Here is a 21,440-nt window from a genome sequence, read left to right on the forward strand (position 1 = left end):
TATTCAGCTGCTGGAAGCGAGGCAAGCAGGACCTGTGCCCACTCACTTGGATCTCTGTTTGGAGCTTATACAGGCCTCTCTTTTTTCCTGCCTCCATGTGACAATGCAGGGACAGTTACAAACCACATGTGCTGTCACGTGGAAAGGAAGTGAATAACATGCTCCATTATACCTGAAGTGCCACATATATTCACATCGATCCTGGTGGCTGATCAGTGCTGTGGTGGACTAAAGGAAAGGTAAGTAATCGCTTCTGGGGAAAATGTGTTGCTTTTGGTTTAATGGGCAAACCAGTTTCCCTTTAAAGTAAAACTTTAGCCTCCCCTCTTTCTACCTTCTCCCTGAAGCCTCTCTTGGATCTAATGTTCTTGTTTAAATTCACTATTCATATAACTTTACCTGCAGTCTTCAGGCTGGTTCAGTGACATCATAGGTTGTTCCTTTTCTACCTTGGTGGTGTGGGTCGGAGGTCCTTCCTTCTGGATTGAGCACAACAGACACATCATTACATCTGAGCCTGGACCCAAGTGTGATGATGCTGCTCCAGCGTTTGGATCCATGAGAGCCTCGGCTCACAGGAGTGGGTTGGATGACACCGGCCGTCATTTAACATGGAAGAATGTCAATATCTAGCGGCAGAGAAAAAGGTACTGTGGCAAACAGCTCCAGATTAATAGGTGAGTATTGGGGAAAAAAAGCTGCTTTTTATTTTTACAGATGCAATGCAGCATTAAAAAAATCCTAGAGTTTCATTTTATTATCAGAAAGTATAATTGTCAGTCATAATTTCCTAAGATTTATGAGATTTTTCCCTGGATGGTTGCTTATCGAAATAGGACAATGGGCTGTTATAAAAGCCAGATATATGTAATAGCTGTTACTACTTTTTTGGCAACAATGCTCCTTAAAATGATACTCAGATCTGGTTCTTCAGGCTTCATCCGCACATATTGCTCTCAAAACTTCCAAAGCCATAAAAAACAGGCCCTGGGGATAAAATAAGGGACAGTTTTCGAAATCTAACAGAGGATAATTGCGCAATGAGTTTCTGTAGAACTGACTCATAGTGTGATTTTATGTCTGCCAGAAAGCTGGCTGCTACAATCCTAACAAAGAGTCTGCAAAATGAATTGTGTTTATATTAACCCTAATTGGATCGTGCTCTTTGACTGTCACCTCTGAATTGGGCTTTAAAACATCCATCCTTGGAAATACTGCCACTCTCCGCTGTACCTGCAAAGGTCTTGTTCAGGAAATAGAAACTAAACATCACGCAAGAAAGAAAATAACTTATTTTATTTCAAGATTTATAGAATTAGCAAGTTTTAATACAGTTATCGATCACTGCCAGGTAATCTGCAGCTTTTTTGTAAACAATGTGCAAGGCAAGATTCCTTTTGTATTCAGCGGAGAAGTATAAAAAGGATTGGCCAAGTTTATCTTCGCATGCAAGCAAAATCTCACAGCACAATGTATCTACACAATCAACATATAAATAGTGCACAATAACAATATGGAGCATTTTTACACATAGCATATTATATTATTTTACATGAGTCAATTCTGTACATGTAGTAGGAGGAGGCTTGGATCTATAACCAACTGCCCCAGATTAAAACATTAAAAATTAATATTGCAATTCAATCTTTTTTTATGAAAAACAGACGAGAGGGCTCCCAGCAATGACGTGGGAAACGGGAAGAGAATTCAAGGTACTGCTGGAAATAATCTGTAGGGAGAAATGGAAAAGTAACATTATTACATGCATCGTAATTCTATAAAGTCAATCATAGATGCTACTACACAAGTGTGATCTGGATTTATTAAGCCAGTAAGAGGGGGATGTAATCACTCTGCAAGTATTTATAAATCTCCTGCTCAATACATTAAAAAGACTAAGAGATCTATCCCTCCCCAGACTCTAGGAGACAATGCTAGTCCATTTATTGGTTTATTTGTTTTCACATGCCATCCACTGAAGGGTTCTAGTGCAGGGACCAGAGAGGTCAACCAGGGGTTACCTAGGATGGAAGCCAGGTTCTCCTAGTTCACTGTCAGTGTCATTGCCCTTTAATACAGTGCCCTGTGTTTGATGCAGAGTGTCTGACAGTTTTCATTAGACATTTAAAAGGGGAATTTGGAAAAGGACAATTTTTTCCCAAAATGAAGGGGAATTATAGTCTTATTTTCAAATATAGATGTGAAATAGATTAGCGTAAAGTGACTTGGCCATGAGAGAAGTACGAGGGCTGCCATTGCATTCTTCTGTATATGCTCGATGCCTGGCTGGGTCTCACTTCAGTACTTTCCAGTGAAAGATCGGGAATTGCGAATGAGTGTCAGAACAACTCATCTCTAAACGTGTTCTGGGTCAGCGACTCAGCGTTGAAAAGTATCAGAATGACAGCCAGGGAACTAGCATTTTCAAAAGGAGAGGTCAAGAAAGAAAGTCCACATATAATTTCTCATGACAGATTCTTTTAATGTGAATAATTGTTTTATTGTATTAATCTCTTAAAATCCTGTTTCTGTGTAAAGCTGGCCATACACTGATGAAAAAAAAAATACTTGATGAATGACCTTTGAAAATTCTGTTGATTTTAACATTCCATTTTGGAATGAATTGAGTTTCCTGAATGAAAAACACAGTCACTGTAAGTATTTAATTGGTTCAAGAGAAATTTTCCATCCTGCTTCTTCAATTTTTTTCCTCACTGAAGTCCAAATCGATTCTGCATTGGACCCCATTATCTGAAAACAGATTTCTTCAATCAAAATTCTACTAGTGTATGGGCAGTTTAGGTCTGTAATTGTAGGAACACAATTGAACTTATCTCACTGCAAACAGAAAAAAAAAAAATACTTTCCACTGTCTTTTGCCTACACTTTAACCCTTTCGCTGCCAAGCCCTCCGGAACATTTTTCAAATCAGCTGGCCAAGCCATTTTTGAATTTTCTGCAATTTTTTCCTATTGATTTGATTTTCAACTGCATGTGCACACGCGTGATTGTGATTTCATGTATGTTAAGCTATTGAAAGTGATTATTACAATGCTTTTCTTTCAAAAAAATTTGCAAAAGCAAAAGGTGAAGGGTTGTACATCCTATATCCTGCTATGTAAATATAGTGCAGTTTATAGTGCTGTGTTATTTATTGTTTCAGTACTTTTGATAGAGGTTTTACTGCCATTGAAGAATACCTTCTATACTTTTAACACAACAAAAGTAGACACAATTTTTAATGTCCATGCTTGTGCAAAGTCCCTGTCTAAAATATAAAATTTTCGTGGACAAAATGTCAAGTCTGTCATTGTTGTCTTTGCGGTTTGAAAAACCCTAGACAAAAAAAAAATCACATAAAATCACTTGGTTATGCTTCAACTTGCAATTAATTGCTTCCTCCTATTGAAATGAATGAGGAAAAAAAAAAGAAAATTCTGGCAATTACTCAATGCAAATGATTTGGAGCATGTGCTACTGTCCTGAGATTGATCGGGACAAAAATGGATATAAGCATACTTATATAACCTGTTGTGTATTCCAACGGAAGTGATTGCGCAACTAAAAATCGCCTGTGTACTCCCATCCCAAGTTACGTGTTTATTAAAAATAGTAGTGTGGTTTGGTAATGCTGCCATGTACTCAACTGATTCAAGTGAAGTGTAGATTTAATAACAGCTCTTTTCTGTGCACAGATTAACAGAACTAAATGATCAGTAAAATAACAAACCATCAGATTACTTCATCCTACCAAATGAATAGCGCTAAAATATTTAGCAAATACGCTGAGATAGCAAAATATAAATTCCTAGTAAATTAGCTTATTGTTTCATAAAATGTTATTTTTCATGTAAGACCAAAAGTCAATTACTTGGCTAAACAGAACTATTATACAGACAGATATATCACCCACTTTAACTCTATTGGAAGACTAACCTGCAACTGCCTTAAAAATCATTGACAAATTATTAACACCTTTACGATACATTAACAACTAAACCAAGTCTTGAAATAAACATTCATAATCTTTTGATGTTAACATGCAGGAGAATTTTTAGCAAATGGGTAAGCATATTTTACAACTGCCTAGGGAATACAATCTAAACATAAAATATGATATGTATGAAGGTTAATTTATTAACCTGTACTTGTGGGAGGGGATTATGGCTATTTAAACGCCTCCTCTTCCCTTTCTTGCCTGACGTTGTAGGGGAAGCGTTTGTCCCCACCCATCCCTCTTCATAACTTAAAATTCCATCACCTTTTCATTTGATATGCCCCCTTTGAGGCTCACCAAACAGCGTGGCCATGGGCACCCCTCAGGCTACATTAGCTTATTGGCACAACTCAGCCCACGCTATATCTATTATATGGTATATATACCGGACCACAAATATATATATATATATATACAAAAAAAAATTTCATAATACCACAGATGCAAGAATTTATTTGTAGTTTTGTATAGAGTAATGGAGGATTATAATAACCCCGTTACATTTTTTTGCCATTTGTCTCCCATTGGTGAGACTTACCTTCACTCCCTGTCTGATAGCCACAACAGAAGTTAGACTAAATCCCCCCAAAGTGAAGGAAATCCCTGGTGGTGGGCAGGGTCACCAGAACTGGTGGTCCATTGGAAGATTTACCATCTATTCCTGTCTGGTGACAAACCTAGAGTTGGGATACACTTTCAGTGATAACAGCCTCTGGGACAGAAAGGGTGAAACTCCCAATTGGCACACAGACAGCAAAAAACAAAAACAAAAAAAACAAAAACCTGAGAACTTGAAGGATATCCTCTCAGCATTGATGAACACTGTCAATATAAAATATAATGTAAAATAGAACTTAGTCAATTGTAGTTTTAGAGATACATTTTGAAGTGTTATTGGTTAGTGTAACTAACAAACTGTTGTGGCTGGATAGAAGCCGGGTTTTAAAGGTCTCAACTCTTAAGACAAATGATTGCCTAAAGGATCTCTCTGAGTGGTACTCAGACCATTTCTAGAGAGATTTAAATGTTTCCAGTTCTTCTTCCTCAAGTGAAGTTATCTTTATGTGTTTGTCACATGCCTGCACACTGCAAGTTCACAAGGGCAGCATTGGTAGGACCACCCGCAGTGGGTGTAATGAGCATAAATTGTCAGGTTCACAGCCTTTATGAAGTACTGAGTTCTACAATGACGTGTCCTGAAGTGAGTGTGTTATGTGGCGGTAATTTAACCTGCTCCTAAGATGCTAGCTTGTTTAGCAAGTAACTATTTCCAAAAGCACATGGAATCTTTGAGTAAACTGGCTTTTGTTGCCAATAAAAGAACAAGCTGTCTCTCAATAGGCTTTTGTTGTGAAGTTGTTCACTATTTATTATGTACAATGAATTAACACCACATTCATTATGCTGCCTGGACTGTCAATGGCATCTACTGAAAACAAGCCATTTCCTTGCTCTGAAGGTCAGAAGGATAGACAGTTGTATGTCTGAATGGCTGCAATCACCCAGCCTTGGTTACATTACCTTTGTGTGGAGACGTCCTACTGATGGGATGACTTGATCCTTGCAAACAGTCCTAAGACAATAGCACAATGTACTGGTTAGCAGAGCGGCAAACAACTACAATACTTACAGACTGGTACGATTCTCAATTTACAGCAACTATGGCACCAGGGGCTTAATATTGGAACAGAATCTAGCTTCTTATTCTTTTTTTTTATTTATCTATTGAAATAAAGCTGCATATTTTCCCATTTCAAATAAAGATAGGCATTTCTGGAAAACTGTTCATCCAATTGCAGTGGTTTTGAAGTTCTTGTACAGCTGGAAGCTGTAGAACACTAAAGATGGTAGAAATATCAAAGAATGGCTTTAGCCAATGTTTCTTTGTAAGTACCGAGGTAACTGACATCACAGAGGCTTTTTTTTTTTAAACAAGTGAAGAAATAATTGTTATGGTCTGATGATTTATTACCAAATGAAGAAGTCTCTCAAGTAATAGACACAACTTATGTTGAATTAACCCTGCCAATATACTACAATGCATTATCCACTGCACTAGTATAGATCACAAATGGTTATAAAATTATTTTATTAAATAATGTGGAGGAATTTATCAAAACTGGAGCAGACAGAATCTGGAGCAGTTGCCTGTAGTAACCAATTTGTTTCTACCTTTCATTTTTGAAGGTTAGCTGCACAAACTGAAGAGAGAAGCTGATGGGTTGTCATGGGTAACTGCTCCAGATTGTGTCTTCTACATTTTTGATAAATTTCCCCCAGAGTATATTATTGTGATACATAGGACAGTATAGATCACAATGGTTAAACAAATATTCTAATAAATTCTGGGTACATTATTATTATTATTATTTAAACACAAAAGGAAATGCAGTCATCTTTCTGAGCAGCGCTACAGACTGCTGTGCAGATGAAAGCATCCAAGCTCCTGCTTCCTCTGTACAATGAAAAATAAGCAAATGTGACATTGTGTTTATAGGTTATACGATTAGAGGCCAGAAAGTAACTGAGCAGAGCAGTGAATTACACAGCTCAGAGCTCCCGTCTCTACTGCACTCTCATTTAACTCGTCCATTCCCAGCTTCTTCAGCCACAAAGTATCAAATGAGGGAAAACAAATAATATAAGGGAATGTCATTAATCTGAGTTCCCATTCGTATAACATATTTTGCAAAACAACATCCATAGGTGGAATCGTTCAAAACTAAAAGTTCAGCTAAGAACTAAAAACAGGTATCGCACAGTTTCATTCCACTGATTTATCATGTGGAGAAAAGAAGAATTCGGCTGGGGTAATCACTTATTACTATGGATATGTGCATGTGGCCATGATGATAATATTCCAGGTCTCATGACTCTGGAAGAGTTTTGTGTTACTCAAAGAGAGTAATAACATTAAAACACTGAAGTAGTTTAAGTCTCTGCTGCTAATTACACAATTTTCAATGTAATCAGATTAACTTTCTATATAAATCAGTCGCTCACTGATATCATCATTATACTTCCCATTCTGGTTCCTCATTCTTTGTCACTCTCTGCTCTAATATATCAAAGTGTAGTTAATGACCAAAACAAAATAGGTTGATCATAGCTAATGTTCTAGCCCAAATTTAATTACACTACTGTAACCTTTTGTGGCCAGTAGATATGGCACAGGAGGAGCAGAAAAAAAACCTGTATAATTAGGTTACACAGTACTAAAATTGAATCTGTTTATTGCATCAATTACAAGGCAATAAAAAGACAAACATGGAATACAATTTTCTTTATAGTTAACAATTATGTGGGGGAAATTTATTACACACAGGGAAGGGGCAGAAGGGGAGTAAAGTGTCATTCAATGTGATATTCACTGTAATATTAGCTTGCAATAAGAAAATATTGCTATTGCCATTTCAAGTATGTAGGCAAAGGGGTCAATACATCAGAAAAAAAAGTTTGACAATAATATATTAACCTGACTGGCGCGAATAACTCTGTATGTTACTCTATAAGTTTAAATATCCGCGAATAGTATACTGTAGCAAAACAATTTTACATACAAAAATGGCACCTAAAGCCAAACCTTTTTTTTTCTGTTTTCAATTTGGCAGCAAACCCTATCTTTTTTTTTTGTGTCCCATTGGGAAGATTTAACTTCACTTCCTTGTTGTGTTTCCACAACAAGGAAACAGGCAGCAATAAAAACATGACTGGAGTTTTTTTTTTTTTAGTTTGCTAATTATATCCAAAATAAATTATATCCAAAATAATTGGCTATACTTTAAAAGATTACAACAGTAAAAAAAGATCCTGCTTAAAAATTTACAAAAATGACATTACAGAAACAAAACAAAATAAGTAATATAATTGTCTTGCTCAATATTGGCCACAAACAGGCCACTGATTTAGTAACTGACAAAAACTCCATCATTGGGTCAACTTTAAATAAGCATCTAATAGAGAAAATGTTTATCCCATGGATTTCCTGATCTACCTTGGAATTTCTAAATACTTTAATTGTTGGGCACCATTTAGATAACTGAGTATTAGACTCTTGCTTAATAAAAGTGTGCCAACATGAAACGTCAATGGCTCATGTAAAAAAATTATTTACTGATTTTCTTCACATGCCGTTATAGCAAAGTGCACACTGCACTGTCACCTGCATTGTATAGTTCATTCTGGGCCTTCTACACTTGTCAAAAATGATAAAATGCAGTGAAAACACACACATATACACAACGAAGCGTTAAATACATTTGGTGTAAGCAAAAAAAATATTAAATAGATTGCATTATTAAATGGCCAGCATTAATTGCACATTCATAAAAAAGACTATCATGGTACTGTAGTGACAAACTAACTAAATGGATTATTACACACGTCACTGTTCTAAATATGTCTTGTATTAATAAACTGGATAATTACATTTCAACAATAGTAAATGCACAGGATAAAATATCATATACATCTATTTTATTAAAAAAACCCATACAATATGTTTATTTGTAATGCAAAGACTATATCACATAGGATAAAACCGTGTCTTGAAAGAAGCAAACAATGCAATATAAATATATATATATATAATCAGAAAAACCACAAAAGTATTTTTGTCCTAACAGCTAGCAAATAGTTTGGAATTTCCCCGTACTTGCTTTTTTAACTTATTTTGGTGATACCTAAACATTCAAACCAGATCAATTCATAGAATAATAAATGTATGGCACTATAGGGAAAAGAAAAAAAAAACGATATACTGTTTGAAACTCATTGTTATTTTTAGGGATCACATCATTATATGCTATTATTAATTCCCTTCCTTTTCCGTGCTAAATTCTTTTCATCTATTTAAATCTGTAATCAGTATAGAATTAGAGATTCTGCCACTTTTTTCTTGTTAATTCTATTCAATTAAATAGTAGAAATACAATTCTAAACAGTTCAAACCATATGAAAACAATGTTAGCTAGGAGTCCTGTAACAAGTTTGTTATAGAACATTTCCTTAACTTACATAGTAATGTTTGGTTATATAAATTTGCATCTTTAAAAACATATGCTATGATGGAAAAGTATACTTACGGTCATACCAAACGTCTCAGGGCAGTGTAGTTTTATCCTATTTGCTATTCTGCTAGCTCATTATTCCCTTTCCTCAGGCACCTCCTACACATTTGTTAAGTTTTCAAGCTGGTCAGGTGCTGATCCCTTTCCCAGTTTTGTACCTGAATGAAAGTGGCAAGCAGCTGACAGCTTAACTCCTGTTCCAAAATCAGTCGATTCTGAGGGTTGTTGTAGCAGGCGGCAATCAGTGTTGGAAATAGCAGCCGGACCAGCCGGGAGTCACTAAAATACTGGAAGGGGAGCTGGCAAAGTTTCTGAAGAACAGTGGGGTGACGGCCAGACTGGACAATGACCTGTAAGAAATAACAGCACAAGTAAAAACTCTGTCTACTGAGAAAACGGCTTGCTCCAGTGATGTAATCCTTCCCTTCCTTTCAACATTCTTAGACCATTTCAGCATCTGGAATACATGCTTGAAAAGAAAACAGTCTAATGAGTTCAGTATCTTTTCTCCAAAATGAAAAAAAATCTCCTTTATTAATGTATATTTAAACAGAGTTCCAAAAGCTGTGCCTTGTATAAATGATTACCTTTGAACATGTGTGATAAATATAACCCATACTGACAACAAATACACCTCTATTCTGGGCCTGGCACATTTAAAGACAAACCAGTCCACATTGTATTAATCAACCATGTACAGGAATTTATAGTACTGTGAAAACAATAATTACCTCAGTAATATGAATTACGATTTTTAAAGGAGACCTAAACTAAGGCTAAAAATCAGAAGTAATAATTGTAGATTGTGTGCACCAGGGTCGTTTCTAGTGTGAAGCTGCAGCAGTACCTGTTCACTTATAAAGAAGTGAATGTGACATTTACCAAACATTCACAGGTAGTTAATCCTTGCAATTTAAAACACATTCACCAAGAAGATTTTCCTGCAATGAACGTTTGATGAATGTCACATTTACTGCTTTATAAATATGCCCCTAAATGTTACACTTTACAAATTAAAGTATATCTAAACCCAAAAAACAACATTTTATATATTGCAGCTTACCAGTCCTTAGATGCGGTGGCTGCATTTTCCCCCCGGCTTTTGTCCCTTATTTTTACCTTTTAATCTCGTGAATACTTCCACTTCTAGGCTTGCTACGCTCGCTAACTCCACTGTATCTAAAGAGGTGTTATGGTTGTGACCCTAGGACAGGACTACTAGAATTATTTTTGACATGGTGATACATAAAATTACCAACAGATGTATGTACATTATTCTAATACAGCACGTAATAAGTTGGTCTAACTATTTCTAGGTAAAGTTGGTTGGAAGATGAGATTCTACTATATTATAAATTAAAAAGCCAAGTAAAAAAAAAAAAAGGCACAAATGTTGGGTTTAAAAACAAACAAACATTATTTGGCATTTAAAATGGACCTGAGTTAAAACAGAGCTACTTTGTCAGTGACCCCAACATAGTATTCATGTCCAGCATCTTTGGAATGTAGGTTTGGAGCTGTAATACTGCTAGTGGCCTTCTCCAACATATCAGAGAATTATGTGAAAAGTACATTAAACCAGTAACCAATCAGAATGTTTTCTCACCTCTCTTCATTAAACCAAGATCTGTCTGGATGCCCAATACTATTTCTCTTTGCATTGCTTTACTAAATTACCAAAATACACATCAGTGTTTGAACGTTAGGAAATATATCTGTAAAAATTTAATTTGCACAATATTCTTAAAGGTTTGAAATGACCTTGTTAACTTTTTACGCAACCAGTAAAGTAATTTGCATTTACACTTGGGAAAAAAATTATGAAGAAAACGCTGATTCAAAATGTAAGCGTCTACCATTAGGAGCAAATGCATCAAATAAAAAAATATGCAAGGTATGAAAGCAAACAAGTAAACATTTCTGTGTACATCCCTTGTGTAACACAGCACTACTAAAAAATATAAACAAAATAAAATATTTATTTTGTTTATTACAACTTACTTATGCCATTTATTTTTGCGTTCATTATTCCATACAATTTTGAGACTCTCTCTATGTCCTTTTAAAAAAAAATCTCTTTAGACAAAAAAAAACCTTACAAGATTAGCGATTTGCGTATGTCTCGTAGTGTTCTATAAAGACGATGGACTGAAAAAGCTCAGTTCACTGAATGAAATCTATCAATGTAAGTGGGAATTCAGGAACAGGGAAACTGCTAATAGAGAAAATTGTCATTAATTAAAAGCAAATCAGTGAGAGCAAATGAATTGCCTTGGAGACAAATGATAGGAACGTTCTAGGTGTAAGATGGAATACTCCAGAGAACTAGAAAGCTATCTTTGTGCCTCACATAAGCAAAATGTACATACCGGAGATGTCAAAAAAGACTGTATACATTTTTGTTTCTGAGAATTTGTTAGTATAATATTTCACTCTAAAATAAAACAAAACATTTTTAGGTATAATTTGCTAATTATTTGAAGCTCCTTAATAGCTACCATCATGGAAAAGCATCCAGCTTGGAAACTCTGAAATCTACTTGGTGAATGTATGATAACTGAAGTATCTGTAAAATAAAGAAATGTTCTGGAGCTCTGTAAACTTTGGCTCCAATAAAACTGTGAAAAATGGAAAGTGGCGTTGAATGATTTACATTTCAAAGAAGACAAGAGGATCAGATTAGTGTGCACAGACCCTTTTCTCTGCAGTCATGCGACATTGGAAAGGCTCTATTGTTTGTCAGCAGAGAGACCCCTTCACTGTGTCTGTAATGCAGGGGTTAAACTTGTAAATGTCAAGGGGCTTTCTATAGCCAGCATTACTGATCAGCTCATCCAAAAGCCCTAACATTTCATAGCCACTTAGTCAGGCTTTGTGAGAACCTTTTCATCAGCCCACGATAAACATCTCCCATTAGCCTTGATGGAGGGAGGGGCAGACTTTTAGGTGTAGGCACTGGGTCTGTGAGGTAGGACACCCACGTTTCATCCTTGGCGCCAGAATGACTTCTAATCTAAGAGGATCCTTTAACCTCATTCTTTGCAAAAAAAATAAAAATACAGAATGTAATCACTGCCTTGTGGCTGTTAGAAGCATGCATTGATTGGTGCATACACGTTACAATATATACTTTGTTACTATTATACACTGCTAACTTAAAAAACATGGTGGAAAAAATAGACTCTTCAAACCAAAAACAGTTCTAAAAATGTAAAAGTACATCTGTGTCATTGTTAAATCCTCAAAAAAAATAAAATAAAATAAAAAACGTAAAAAACGTATATATGAAAAGGATGCATTTTCTGCCTCAAGTCATAGTTGCAAGGATGACGTGTCATAATACACATCATGATGTTCTTGCCCATGCACTGCTCCTCTATGGCAGCCTCTGGCAACAAAGTCCCTCTAAATTATAAGGAACAAAAAACTTAAATATATTGTTGATAGATGATTAAATGTGTGTTAACATCCTACAAAGCAGGATAACAAACAGAAGAATGTATAGTTTCCTAATTAATTACTAGAGGAAAGGAAAACCAGTTGAATGGTAGCTTTTATCTTCTAACCTGTAGGGAAACCCCATCTGTAGCCACAGAGGACAGACCAGCAGGAATGCCTACTTATTATTCCATAGGGAAATAAAAAAAAAATATATGAACAGTGTTTCAAAGAAGAGGTAAGAATGTCAGTTCTTACACTTATTCAGGGCTCAAAATTTCCACTCGCCCCCTCGCAATTGGCGAGTGAAAATTGCGTGGGTGCGAGTGGAAATCCAGGGGGGGGACTTCCGCCGCTTCGGCAGCGCTGATCGCTGTCTGTATATTATCATTACTGTAGTAGTAGTGAAGTACTTTGCACTAACCACAAGGAGGGCAGGCACATAGGGTGGGACATTACATCAGAGAGTCTTGGCACATGTCTAAAATGTCGACAGTTCAAATGATCTCAGTAAAGCATCTTCACTACCATAGCCTCTGGCTGTTGCATTGGGAAGTGCAGGGCACATGACACATATGAAGTCTTGCACAACACTTCATATACATTTGGCTGTCAGAAGAAGGTACTATATCAAAGTGTAAGGATCATGAGACTTAACACGGTCACACATTGCAGTATTTAACAATGAGTCCACGTTGTAGCCAAAACCCACAAAACAGAAAATAAAAAAAAGCTTAGGGAAATGCCTATTTGCAAGTATGAGCACCCCTACATCTGTATGTGTAGTAAATGAAAAGCTGACTTAGTTTTACACAAACTTCCAGATCTCATCTTAAACAGTACACATTTCTACTTAGGCACATACATTATACATAAAGACAAGCAATACTCCATGAACAAGAAAAGTCCCACAGACGCGTTGACTACCACTGCTCGGCAGCAAATAGTTTAGACAGAGAAAATATAACATACAAGTGTTGTGGAGATTAGGCAGGCATAAGCATGTTTTGGGCACATAATTTAGTACCAGATGTTGTACTTGCCCAATATGATTCATTCTTCCTTTTTAAATTTACTACGCTCCAGATGACTGGACTAGGACCCTACCTAGCCTAAAACCGGACAATTAAGGGATAGCAGAACACTGAAGGGATCATTACTCTTCATGCTCTTTCCTCTTTAAGCAAGCTTCCAGTGTTTTGGAGGACGCTTCAATACTATAAAGCCTGACTGGCTCACATGCTGCATTTTGCCCTCCTAGTCTGCTGTGCAGAGGATTAAAGTAAGTAGATATCAAGAGAGATTCAGATTTTTAAAGAATCCATTAAAAGATGAAATGGTGTTATCTGTTGGAAGTTCTGTTATAAAAAATATAATAAGATAAATCAGGGGCTGCCTGCTAATCCTAAGAAACTTTCCCACCCAAGACCCAATTTCCACAAATCTCAGCCTGGATGTATAACTGGCTTTGTTTATATTCAGACAAAACCTTTTATGATTAATATACGCAGGGCTTGAAAAATTTGATAGTGTCTCACCAGTCAGTCAAAAATTTCACCAGTCAGCATGACCGGACTATAGCCTTGCTATTTTTTTTTTACTATATAATTAAAAAAGTACCATAAATGTAAAAAAAAAGAAAAAAGTTTAAATGAAATACTTTGTCAATAAATCCCTGTTTCCTCCATAATACTGGTCTGTGCGCAAGCGCAGATGCTGAGGTTGGCAAATTCGACTACGTCGGCATTCTTGACAGAACACCGGAATCTGCCTTTAGTATTGGGGCATTTTCACGAGTATGAGTGCTCGTGAAAATGCCCAGTATTGGCACTGGTGCATCCCTACTTAAAAATGCATTGCGGGACTTGCAGTCCTGCATAGTTGGTGCTATTCTGCATTACTGTATCATGATTATACAGCAATGCAGAATAGCACCAGCTATGCAGGACTACAAGTCCCAGCAATACCTTATAATAAAGGTAGTGGGATATGGGAAGTAGTATACAAGTCTAGTTTGTGTGGGGTGGAAATATCAGTGGGAGGGGGTCGTACACAGACATGAAGAAAAAAGAAGATGCAACGTTGAAGTAATAGTCATAACAGGACTCACATTCTAGATGGAGAAAAGGCAGAAAATCACGACGACCAAAGTGGGTTTCTGTACCAGGAGAATGCCGCTGCTGTCACGGGGAGAGGGGGGCTAGAAGGGGCGCCACAGTGTCACGTTGGAGAGAGGCGCCGCTGGTTGTCCTGGTAATAGGACGCTATACCTCTCCAGCGGCGTCTGTCTCATCTGCACAGCGCCAGTTCGTCCCATCCCCTAGCGCATGTGCCATGTGGGCATAGGGCTCCTAAGGCTTCTCACTGACCTGATGTTACAGCAATTACAGCAGGGCTCCCGAACATCAGCGCACACGCGCCACCAAGTTGGTCTCTAAGCAACCGCCCATGGCCACGAACGCTGCGGGCAGCTTGAGGGATCTGCAGGCTCTCTTTCTCTCTGGACCCCCCCCCCCCCCCTCAGGCGAGTTCACGGGGCACTGCGGGCTCTCTTTCTCTCTGGGCCCCCCCCATCTGGCGGAATGCCAGGGCCGGTCGCGATTGCGACTGCTGCGACCCTGGTAGTTCCGCCAGTGGTTATATGTCAACAAACATTCATGCATGTACAATATTAATGAGTATTAATGCCATACTAAAAAAATGACATTAGTATTGTGTTAGGCAATGTCGTTAACAGCCTATGCCACCCTGTTAAGCAGAAGGTCAGAACGACATAAACTGGGAAGTAGTATATCACAGCTACACACCCAGGGCATGGCCACCTCAAACTCAAAACACAAGGAGTGAAAGCAACATCATTCCGAGACATTTATAAGGTTTCAAAGGCTTTGAACAATATGCTAAGAACACACTCAGAGTTCATAATGCACCTTAATCAGGGACAAGATCAACAAACTAATAGCTGGCATTTTTCAGTTGATGGGTGGGAAGAAGAAGGTGCAGCCATTTTATTGCTGTAAAACCTCTCCATATAAGAACATGGGGTGCACTTGAGACATTTACTGCTGGACACGGATGTGGTTCCTTGACAGTAACAGCAGGAACAAAAGCAGAGAAAGCGGCTTTTCAGAATATACAGTAACTCTATAAAACAAAAAAAAACACACATACATATACACAACTACTGCTTAGTGCAGGAGAAAAAAAATGGCCATGAAAATATAAATATGTACGTCATATGATATCTGTCAATCTAGTCAATGATTTTAATTACAGCTAAATTACAGAACTTCTATCCCTGTGAATCGAGGGTATCATACTAAGAATATACTATTCAACATTGCCTATGTTCTTGATCATATGTGGATGGGAGTGATATTAGCAAGCTAGAGCAACAATTGTTTTTTTATGGTCTTAAAATCATATTCTTTTAGCCTTCTTATATAAATCTATACCTGTATTATTATGCTGGTGTTATAGTAAACTAAAGTATTGTTATGTCTGAGGTCAGTATGTTGAACAAGACTCTGTCCGGAGATATCAGAGACATGTATCAACTTTTCAATGATGAGTTGGTTATTGGGCCAAAAACAGTACACAAACCAGAAGACTTGGTACAGGTCCAGTCAGGACAGTTATAGAATGTAAAGACTAAAGGACTGTGAGACTGGCATTAGTGACAAGACAAAGGAGCTCAGCCCAGATCAGTCTTTAGAACGGAGTAAAGGAGTTACCCATAAAGCAATTGACAACAATACTTTATTATAAAGATGGGCATAATAATCTTGATGTTCCTTCACTTGTCACACCAACCCGATGCAAATGTTGGTTGACACTGGTGTCAACATAGATTTCAAAGGTAAACATGAATTCTTAGAGTGGGCAAAAATGTATGGTTAGTGAACAGAGAAGAATCAGCAATGGCAGCCTCCATACCTCCTCAATAAAGGTTCTATTTAGGGAAAGTGTTAACTAGGCAAGTTATGGGGAAAGAGTTGTGATAAACAATGAGTCTTGTTTGAGACAATTTTAAAGAAGAACTCCAGGTAAACGTGTATTAACCCTTGCAGTGGGACTACCCCCGCATTACAAGGGTTAACTGCTAGTTTTTGTCCATGTGCTAAAATAAAAAAGTTATACTCAACCGATTTTCGGAGCTCGCTTTTAAACCGGTCCTTCCATCCTTGCTCCCCCTACGCTGCATCGGTCTAAGATCCTGTGAGTCATCATGTTCAATACACTGTGTACTAACTGGACGTGAGGATGCCGAGGGACATAGCATGGCTGCAGCAGAGGAGGGCATAGACTGGAGGGAGTGCTGTGACAGCCGGCTGGCTCCGATGTTCGTGTGAGTACAACTTTTTTATTTTAGCACCTAGACAAAAACTAGCACTTAACCTTTGCAATGTGGGGGTAGCCCCCCTGCAAGGGTTAATAAAAGTTTTGCCCAGAATTCTTCTTAAATATTTCTAAGAAGATGTCCTCAATGGAAATAGGCTGTTCACTTCACAAGGATATTTGCACTTTGCAAAGGAATTTTTCCCTTACCTTATTAAATGAGGTGAAGCTCTGCTGACTTCCATCATTCAACAACCTATTTTCCTTCAGTAAATCAACCCCTCTCATTTATTTCTACTCTAGGGCATTAGACTAACTAGGCAGTATGCTGGTGGAGTGGGATACCCTGGTGTTTTTTGCCCTAAGGCAAACAGTATTAGATATTAGGACCCACAAATGCAGCTGCATTGTGAGACGATCAGCTGCATAAAATGAAAGTAAAAAATTCTGCAACTGTGCTTACGTCAGCCTTCCTCAATCAGGGTACCTTCTGGCTTCGTCATGGTACCTTCAAATTTTTGCACAGTATCATGCATTTCCATTGTGCGGGCAAGCAGGGCACCATGGAAACACATCACACTAATCCAGGGCGGGATGCATTAACTGCACTGTGGTGATGATTATAAGGTAGGACTTTGATGTGAAGGGGGGACTCTGGTGGGAAGGAGGACACTCCACATGATAATGGTCAAGTATAGCTTTTGGAGGAACCACGTCATTGTTTATATTTTTACATTGGCTGACCTACGCATCTAAACACGTGGAGACAGAAGCACTTCATGTACTCCTATATGCTAGCAAGATCCCTCATAGATATCAGTATTTTATAATTCCTGTGTGCATGAGTCCTTTTAGTGCAGTATACACTACTTAGACACTGGGCACAACTGAGTCACTGAACAGTCCTTTCATGCTGCCCAGGGCCCCATTACTGCTATTACTGTGATTGAATAACTTAATCCAAAAACTGAAGAAATAACTATCCACGTGATAGAGACCACAACCTGCATTCCCCAAAAAGCCATCAAATATATTTTTGATTAAATGCACTCAAGCTCAGATGAATAAGTCTTTAACAAATTTGTCCATTCATAAGTACAGTCATGGCCACAAATATTGGCACCCCTGCATTTCAGTCAGATAATGTACCACTTTGCGCAGATAATTGTTGCAATTACAAATGTTTAGGCATTTTCAGGTTTATTTCTTTTGTATTGGTATTGCACAAAAAAGTTGAGAAAAAAAAGCCAAATCTGACACATTCCACGCAAAACTTCAAAAATGCACTGGACAAAAGTATTGGCACCCTCAATTAATATTTGGTAGCACAGCCCTTGGGAAAATAACTGAAATCAATGGCTTCCTGTAACCATAGATGAGTTTCTTACACCTCTCTACAGGAATTTTGGACCACTCTTCTTTCACCAACTGCTCCAGGTCTCTCAGATTGGAAGGGTTCCTTTTTCTAGCTGCTGTTTTGAGATCTCTCTACAGGTGCTCTATGGCAGTGTTCCCCAACCCCCGGTCAAATGGTACCGGGCCGCACAGTCTCAGTGCGGTCCGGTCCTGCAATATGGGGCAGTGCAGGGTCCCGGTGTTCGAACACCGGGGCCCCGCACTGCCGACGGGCTTCACAGTGAGGGGGCGGGTCCTGTGACTCACCTCCCCTCCTGGCCGTGTCCATAGTAACAGGCGTCGGGAGGGGAGGTGAGTCACAGGAGGCGTGTGTGTGTCACACGTCCCGCCCCGCCCCCTGCAGTGCACACATCAAAACTCCCTGGCGGGATAAGTCCGAGTGCCGGCGCGGGGGGTGGGGGTTGTTGTGCGTGGAAGGGGGCGAATAGTAGTTTTTTTTATTAAATAAGTAATCTGTATCTCTGTAATAAAAAGATATGTAATCTCCATGATTTGTTTGTGAAAAAATTCCAATAAAAAAGTTTGATAAAAACAACAAAAAAGTACACCACAGAGACTTTTTTGTTGTTTTTATAAAACCTTTTTTATTGGAATTTTTTCACAAACAAATCAAGTCTACAGCTCTTTGTTTGAAACCATTTCCGGGTGCTTTTTGACGTGCGATTTGGGTCAATGCCCTGCTGTAACACCCATGACCTCTGAAAAAGGCCCAACTTTCTGACACTGGGCCCTACATTGCACCCCAGAATTCTTTGGTAGTCTTCAGATTTCATAATGCCATGCACACAGTCAAGACATCCAGTGCCTGAAGCAGCAAAGCAACCCCAAAACATCAGTGAACCTCCACCATGTTTGACTGTGGGGACTGTATTTTTCTCTTTAAAGGCCTCATTTCTTTTTCTGAAAACAGTAGAATGATGGGCTTTACCAAAAAGGTGTAATTTTGATCATCTGTCAAAAGCACATTCTCCCAAAAGGATTCAGGCTTCCTCAGGTAAGTTTTGGCAAACTCCAATCTGGCTTTTTTATGTTTGTGTCAGCAGTGGGGTCCTCCTGGGTCTCCTACCATAGCGTCCCTTTTCATTCAGATGGCGACGTATAGTGAGAGCTGACACAGTTGTACCCTGTGCCTGAAGGTCAGCTTGAATTTGTCTGGAAGTTGAACGAGGGTCTTTATCCACCATTCCTACACTCCTCCGTTGCAATCTTTGATCCATTGTTCTCTTTCGTCCACGTCCAGGGAGATTAGCTACAGTGCCATGGGCTGTACACTTCTTGACAATGTTGTGCACAGTGGACACAGGAACATTAAGATCTCTGGAGATGGACTTGTAACCTTGAGATGGTCCATGCTTTTCCACAAAAACTTGGAATGTAATTATTTCTTGCAATTCGGAGAAGGTGCCAATAATTTTGTCCAGTCCATTTTTGGAGTTTTGAGTGTCAGATTTGGCTTTTTTTTTCTCTCCACTTTTTTGTCTCATACCAATACAAACAAAATAAATAAACATGAGAATGCCTAAGCATTTGCAATTGCAACAATTTTCTATGCAAAGTGGTGCATTATCTGAAAGAAATGCAGGGACCATGACTGTATGAGCCAGATATTTAGCACCTCATATAGATCACATTATACTTATGAATTGACATAGGTACGACCTGATCCTGTGTATCATGCAAGATAGAACAGAAATTGACATACAATTACACAAACAGATGTTTTCACAGAAATTCCTTATCCCACCCTTAAAAACATCTGAACATCTGTAAGTAGGGCTGCAGCTAATGATTATTTTCATAATCGATTAGTTAGCCGATTATTAACTTCAATTAATCGGATAAAATAGAAAAAAATTAATATCGCACAGGAACGGAGGGCATTTCAGTACCGCGCGTTCCAGTGCGGGCGATCACACTGCGGACGGGAGGTGCATTTGGGAGCCATTGAAATGAATGGCACTGCAAAGCACCTCCTGCAGCAAAATTTGTCAGGCCGAAACTTAAAATGACTTTTCCCACCTTTTATTTATATACATACAATTATTAAAAAGATATGTATATATCTTTTTAATAATTGTATGTATTATATTAGACATTTTAATTAGGTTCATGGATTTTAAATAATGTGAGTTGTAAAAATAAGCCAATATAATAAACAAAATAGCCTTTTATTTAACAACTTCCAGGCCACAATAGTCTATAGATGGCAGCCCGTTAAAACAAGAACACGGCTGCTGCCGCAGCCGAGTTCTTGGTACTGCTTTTAACAGCAGGAGATGAATGTCAATGTACAAGTGATCTCACTTCCAGGGTTAGTGTAAAAAAAATAAAAAATAAAGTGTTTAAAAGTTATAAAAATGAAAGTAACATAAAAGAAAAATGCAAAAAAAATTAAGCCCCCCGCCCCCCACGAGCAAACATGCGTCGGTGCGTCTACGTGCTGAAAGGACAATTGTGCTACACATGTTACATGTCGCCGTGAACGTCACAGTGAGCAATAATTCTAGCGCTGTCAATCACTGTTAGCACTAAACTGATGAGCGGTAAAAGCGTTTAAAATGTTCCCTATGGAAAATTTTGGGTATTGAATTGTTTTTGCGGCTTCACGGGTGAACGCAATTTTAAGGCTTGACATGTTTGGTATCTATTTACCTGGCGTGACCCCGACTTTCATATTTTACCAAATAATTGGGTATTATATTCTGTTTATGTGCACTTAATTTTAATTTAATTTTCTCTTAAAAATACTGGTTTGATAAACATTTGCGCAGAAATTTATATTTTTTCATGTGTGCGCAAATAGTAAGAAAATGCCCCGGACAGCAAGTGGTTAAAATGACACACCAAATTTTTTTTTCTATTTTTAATTTTAGTTTCTTAAACTTTTTTATTTGTTTGCATTTTTCATTTTTATTTATTTAACTTTTTAAAAAAAATGTTTTGTCTTTTTTTAATTTTAGTTTAACTTTATTTTTTTAAACTTTTTTTTTTACTTTATTGCTGGGAGCAATAGCCAGCCTGCTATTGGATATTTCCAATTGCAATAGCCAATAGCATGCTGGCTATTGCATCTGCCCACTGCCTGCTGTCAATCAGCAAAGGAGGGGCCTGAAGGAGAAAGTACTCTATCAGGTTCTCCCATGCTGATTGACAGCAGGCAGTGGGCGGGTGCAATAGCCAGC

At 38.0% G+C, this 21,440-nt stretch overlaps 1 protein-coding gene across 2 annotated transcripts in view; it reads right to left on the reverse strand.

Moving 5' to 3' along the window:
• Positions 1 to 1,350: 1,350 nt before the first annotated feature.
• SCAPER (S-phase cyclin A associated protein in the ER) overlaps positions 1,351 to 21,440 on the reverse strand; it is a 219,043-nt gene continuing 198,953 nt past the window's right edge. For both annotated transcript variants that reach the window (XM_018568102.1, XM_018568101.1), the window contains exons 30-32: positions 9,225 to 9,416; positions 5,519 to 5,570; positions 1,351 to 1,729 (exon numbers count right to left, since the gene is read on the reverse strand). In XM_018568102.1, the coding sequence (XP_018423604.1) occupies positions 1,641 to 1,729; positions 5,519 to 5,570; positions 9,225 to 9,416 (333 nt within the window). In that variant the 3' untranslated portion in view covers positions 1,351 to 1,640. The remainder of the gene's footprint in view (positions 1,730 to 5,518; positions 5,571 to 9,224; positions 9,417 to 21,440) is intronic.

Source organism: Nanorana parkeri, unplaced genomic scaffold (assembly GCF_000935625.1).
Source record: "Nanorana parkeri isolate BGI_ZX_2015 unplaced genomic scaffold, ASM93562v1 scaffold1136, whole genome shotgun sequence".
Lineage (NCBI taxonomy): Eukaryota > Metazoa > Chordata > Amphibia > Anura > Dicroglossidae > Nanorana > Nanorana parkeri.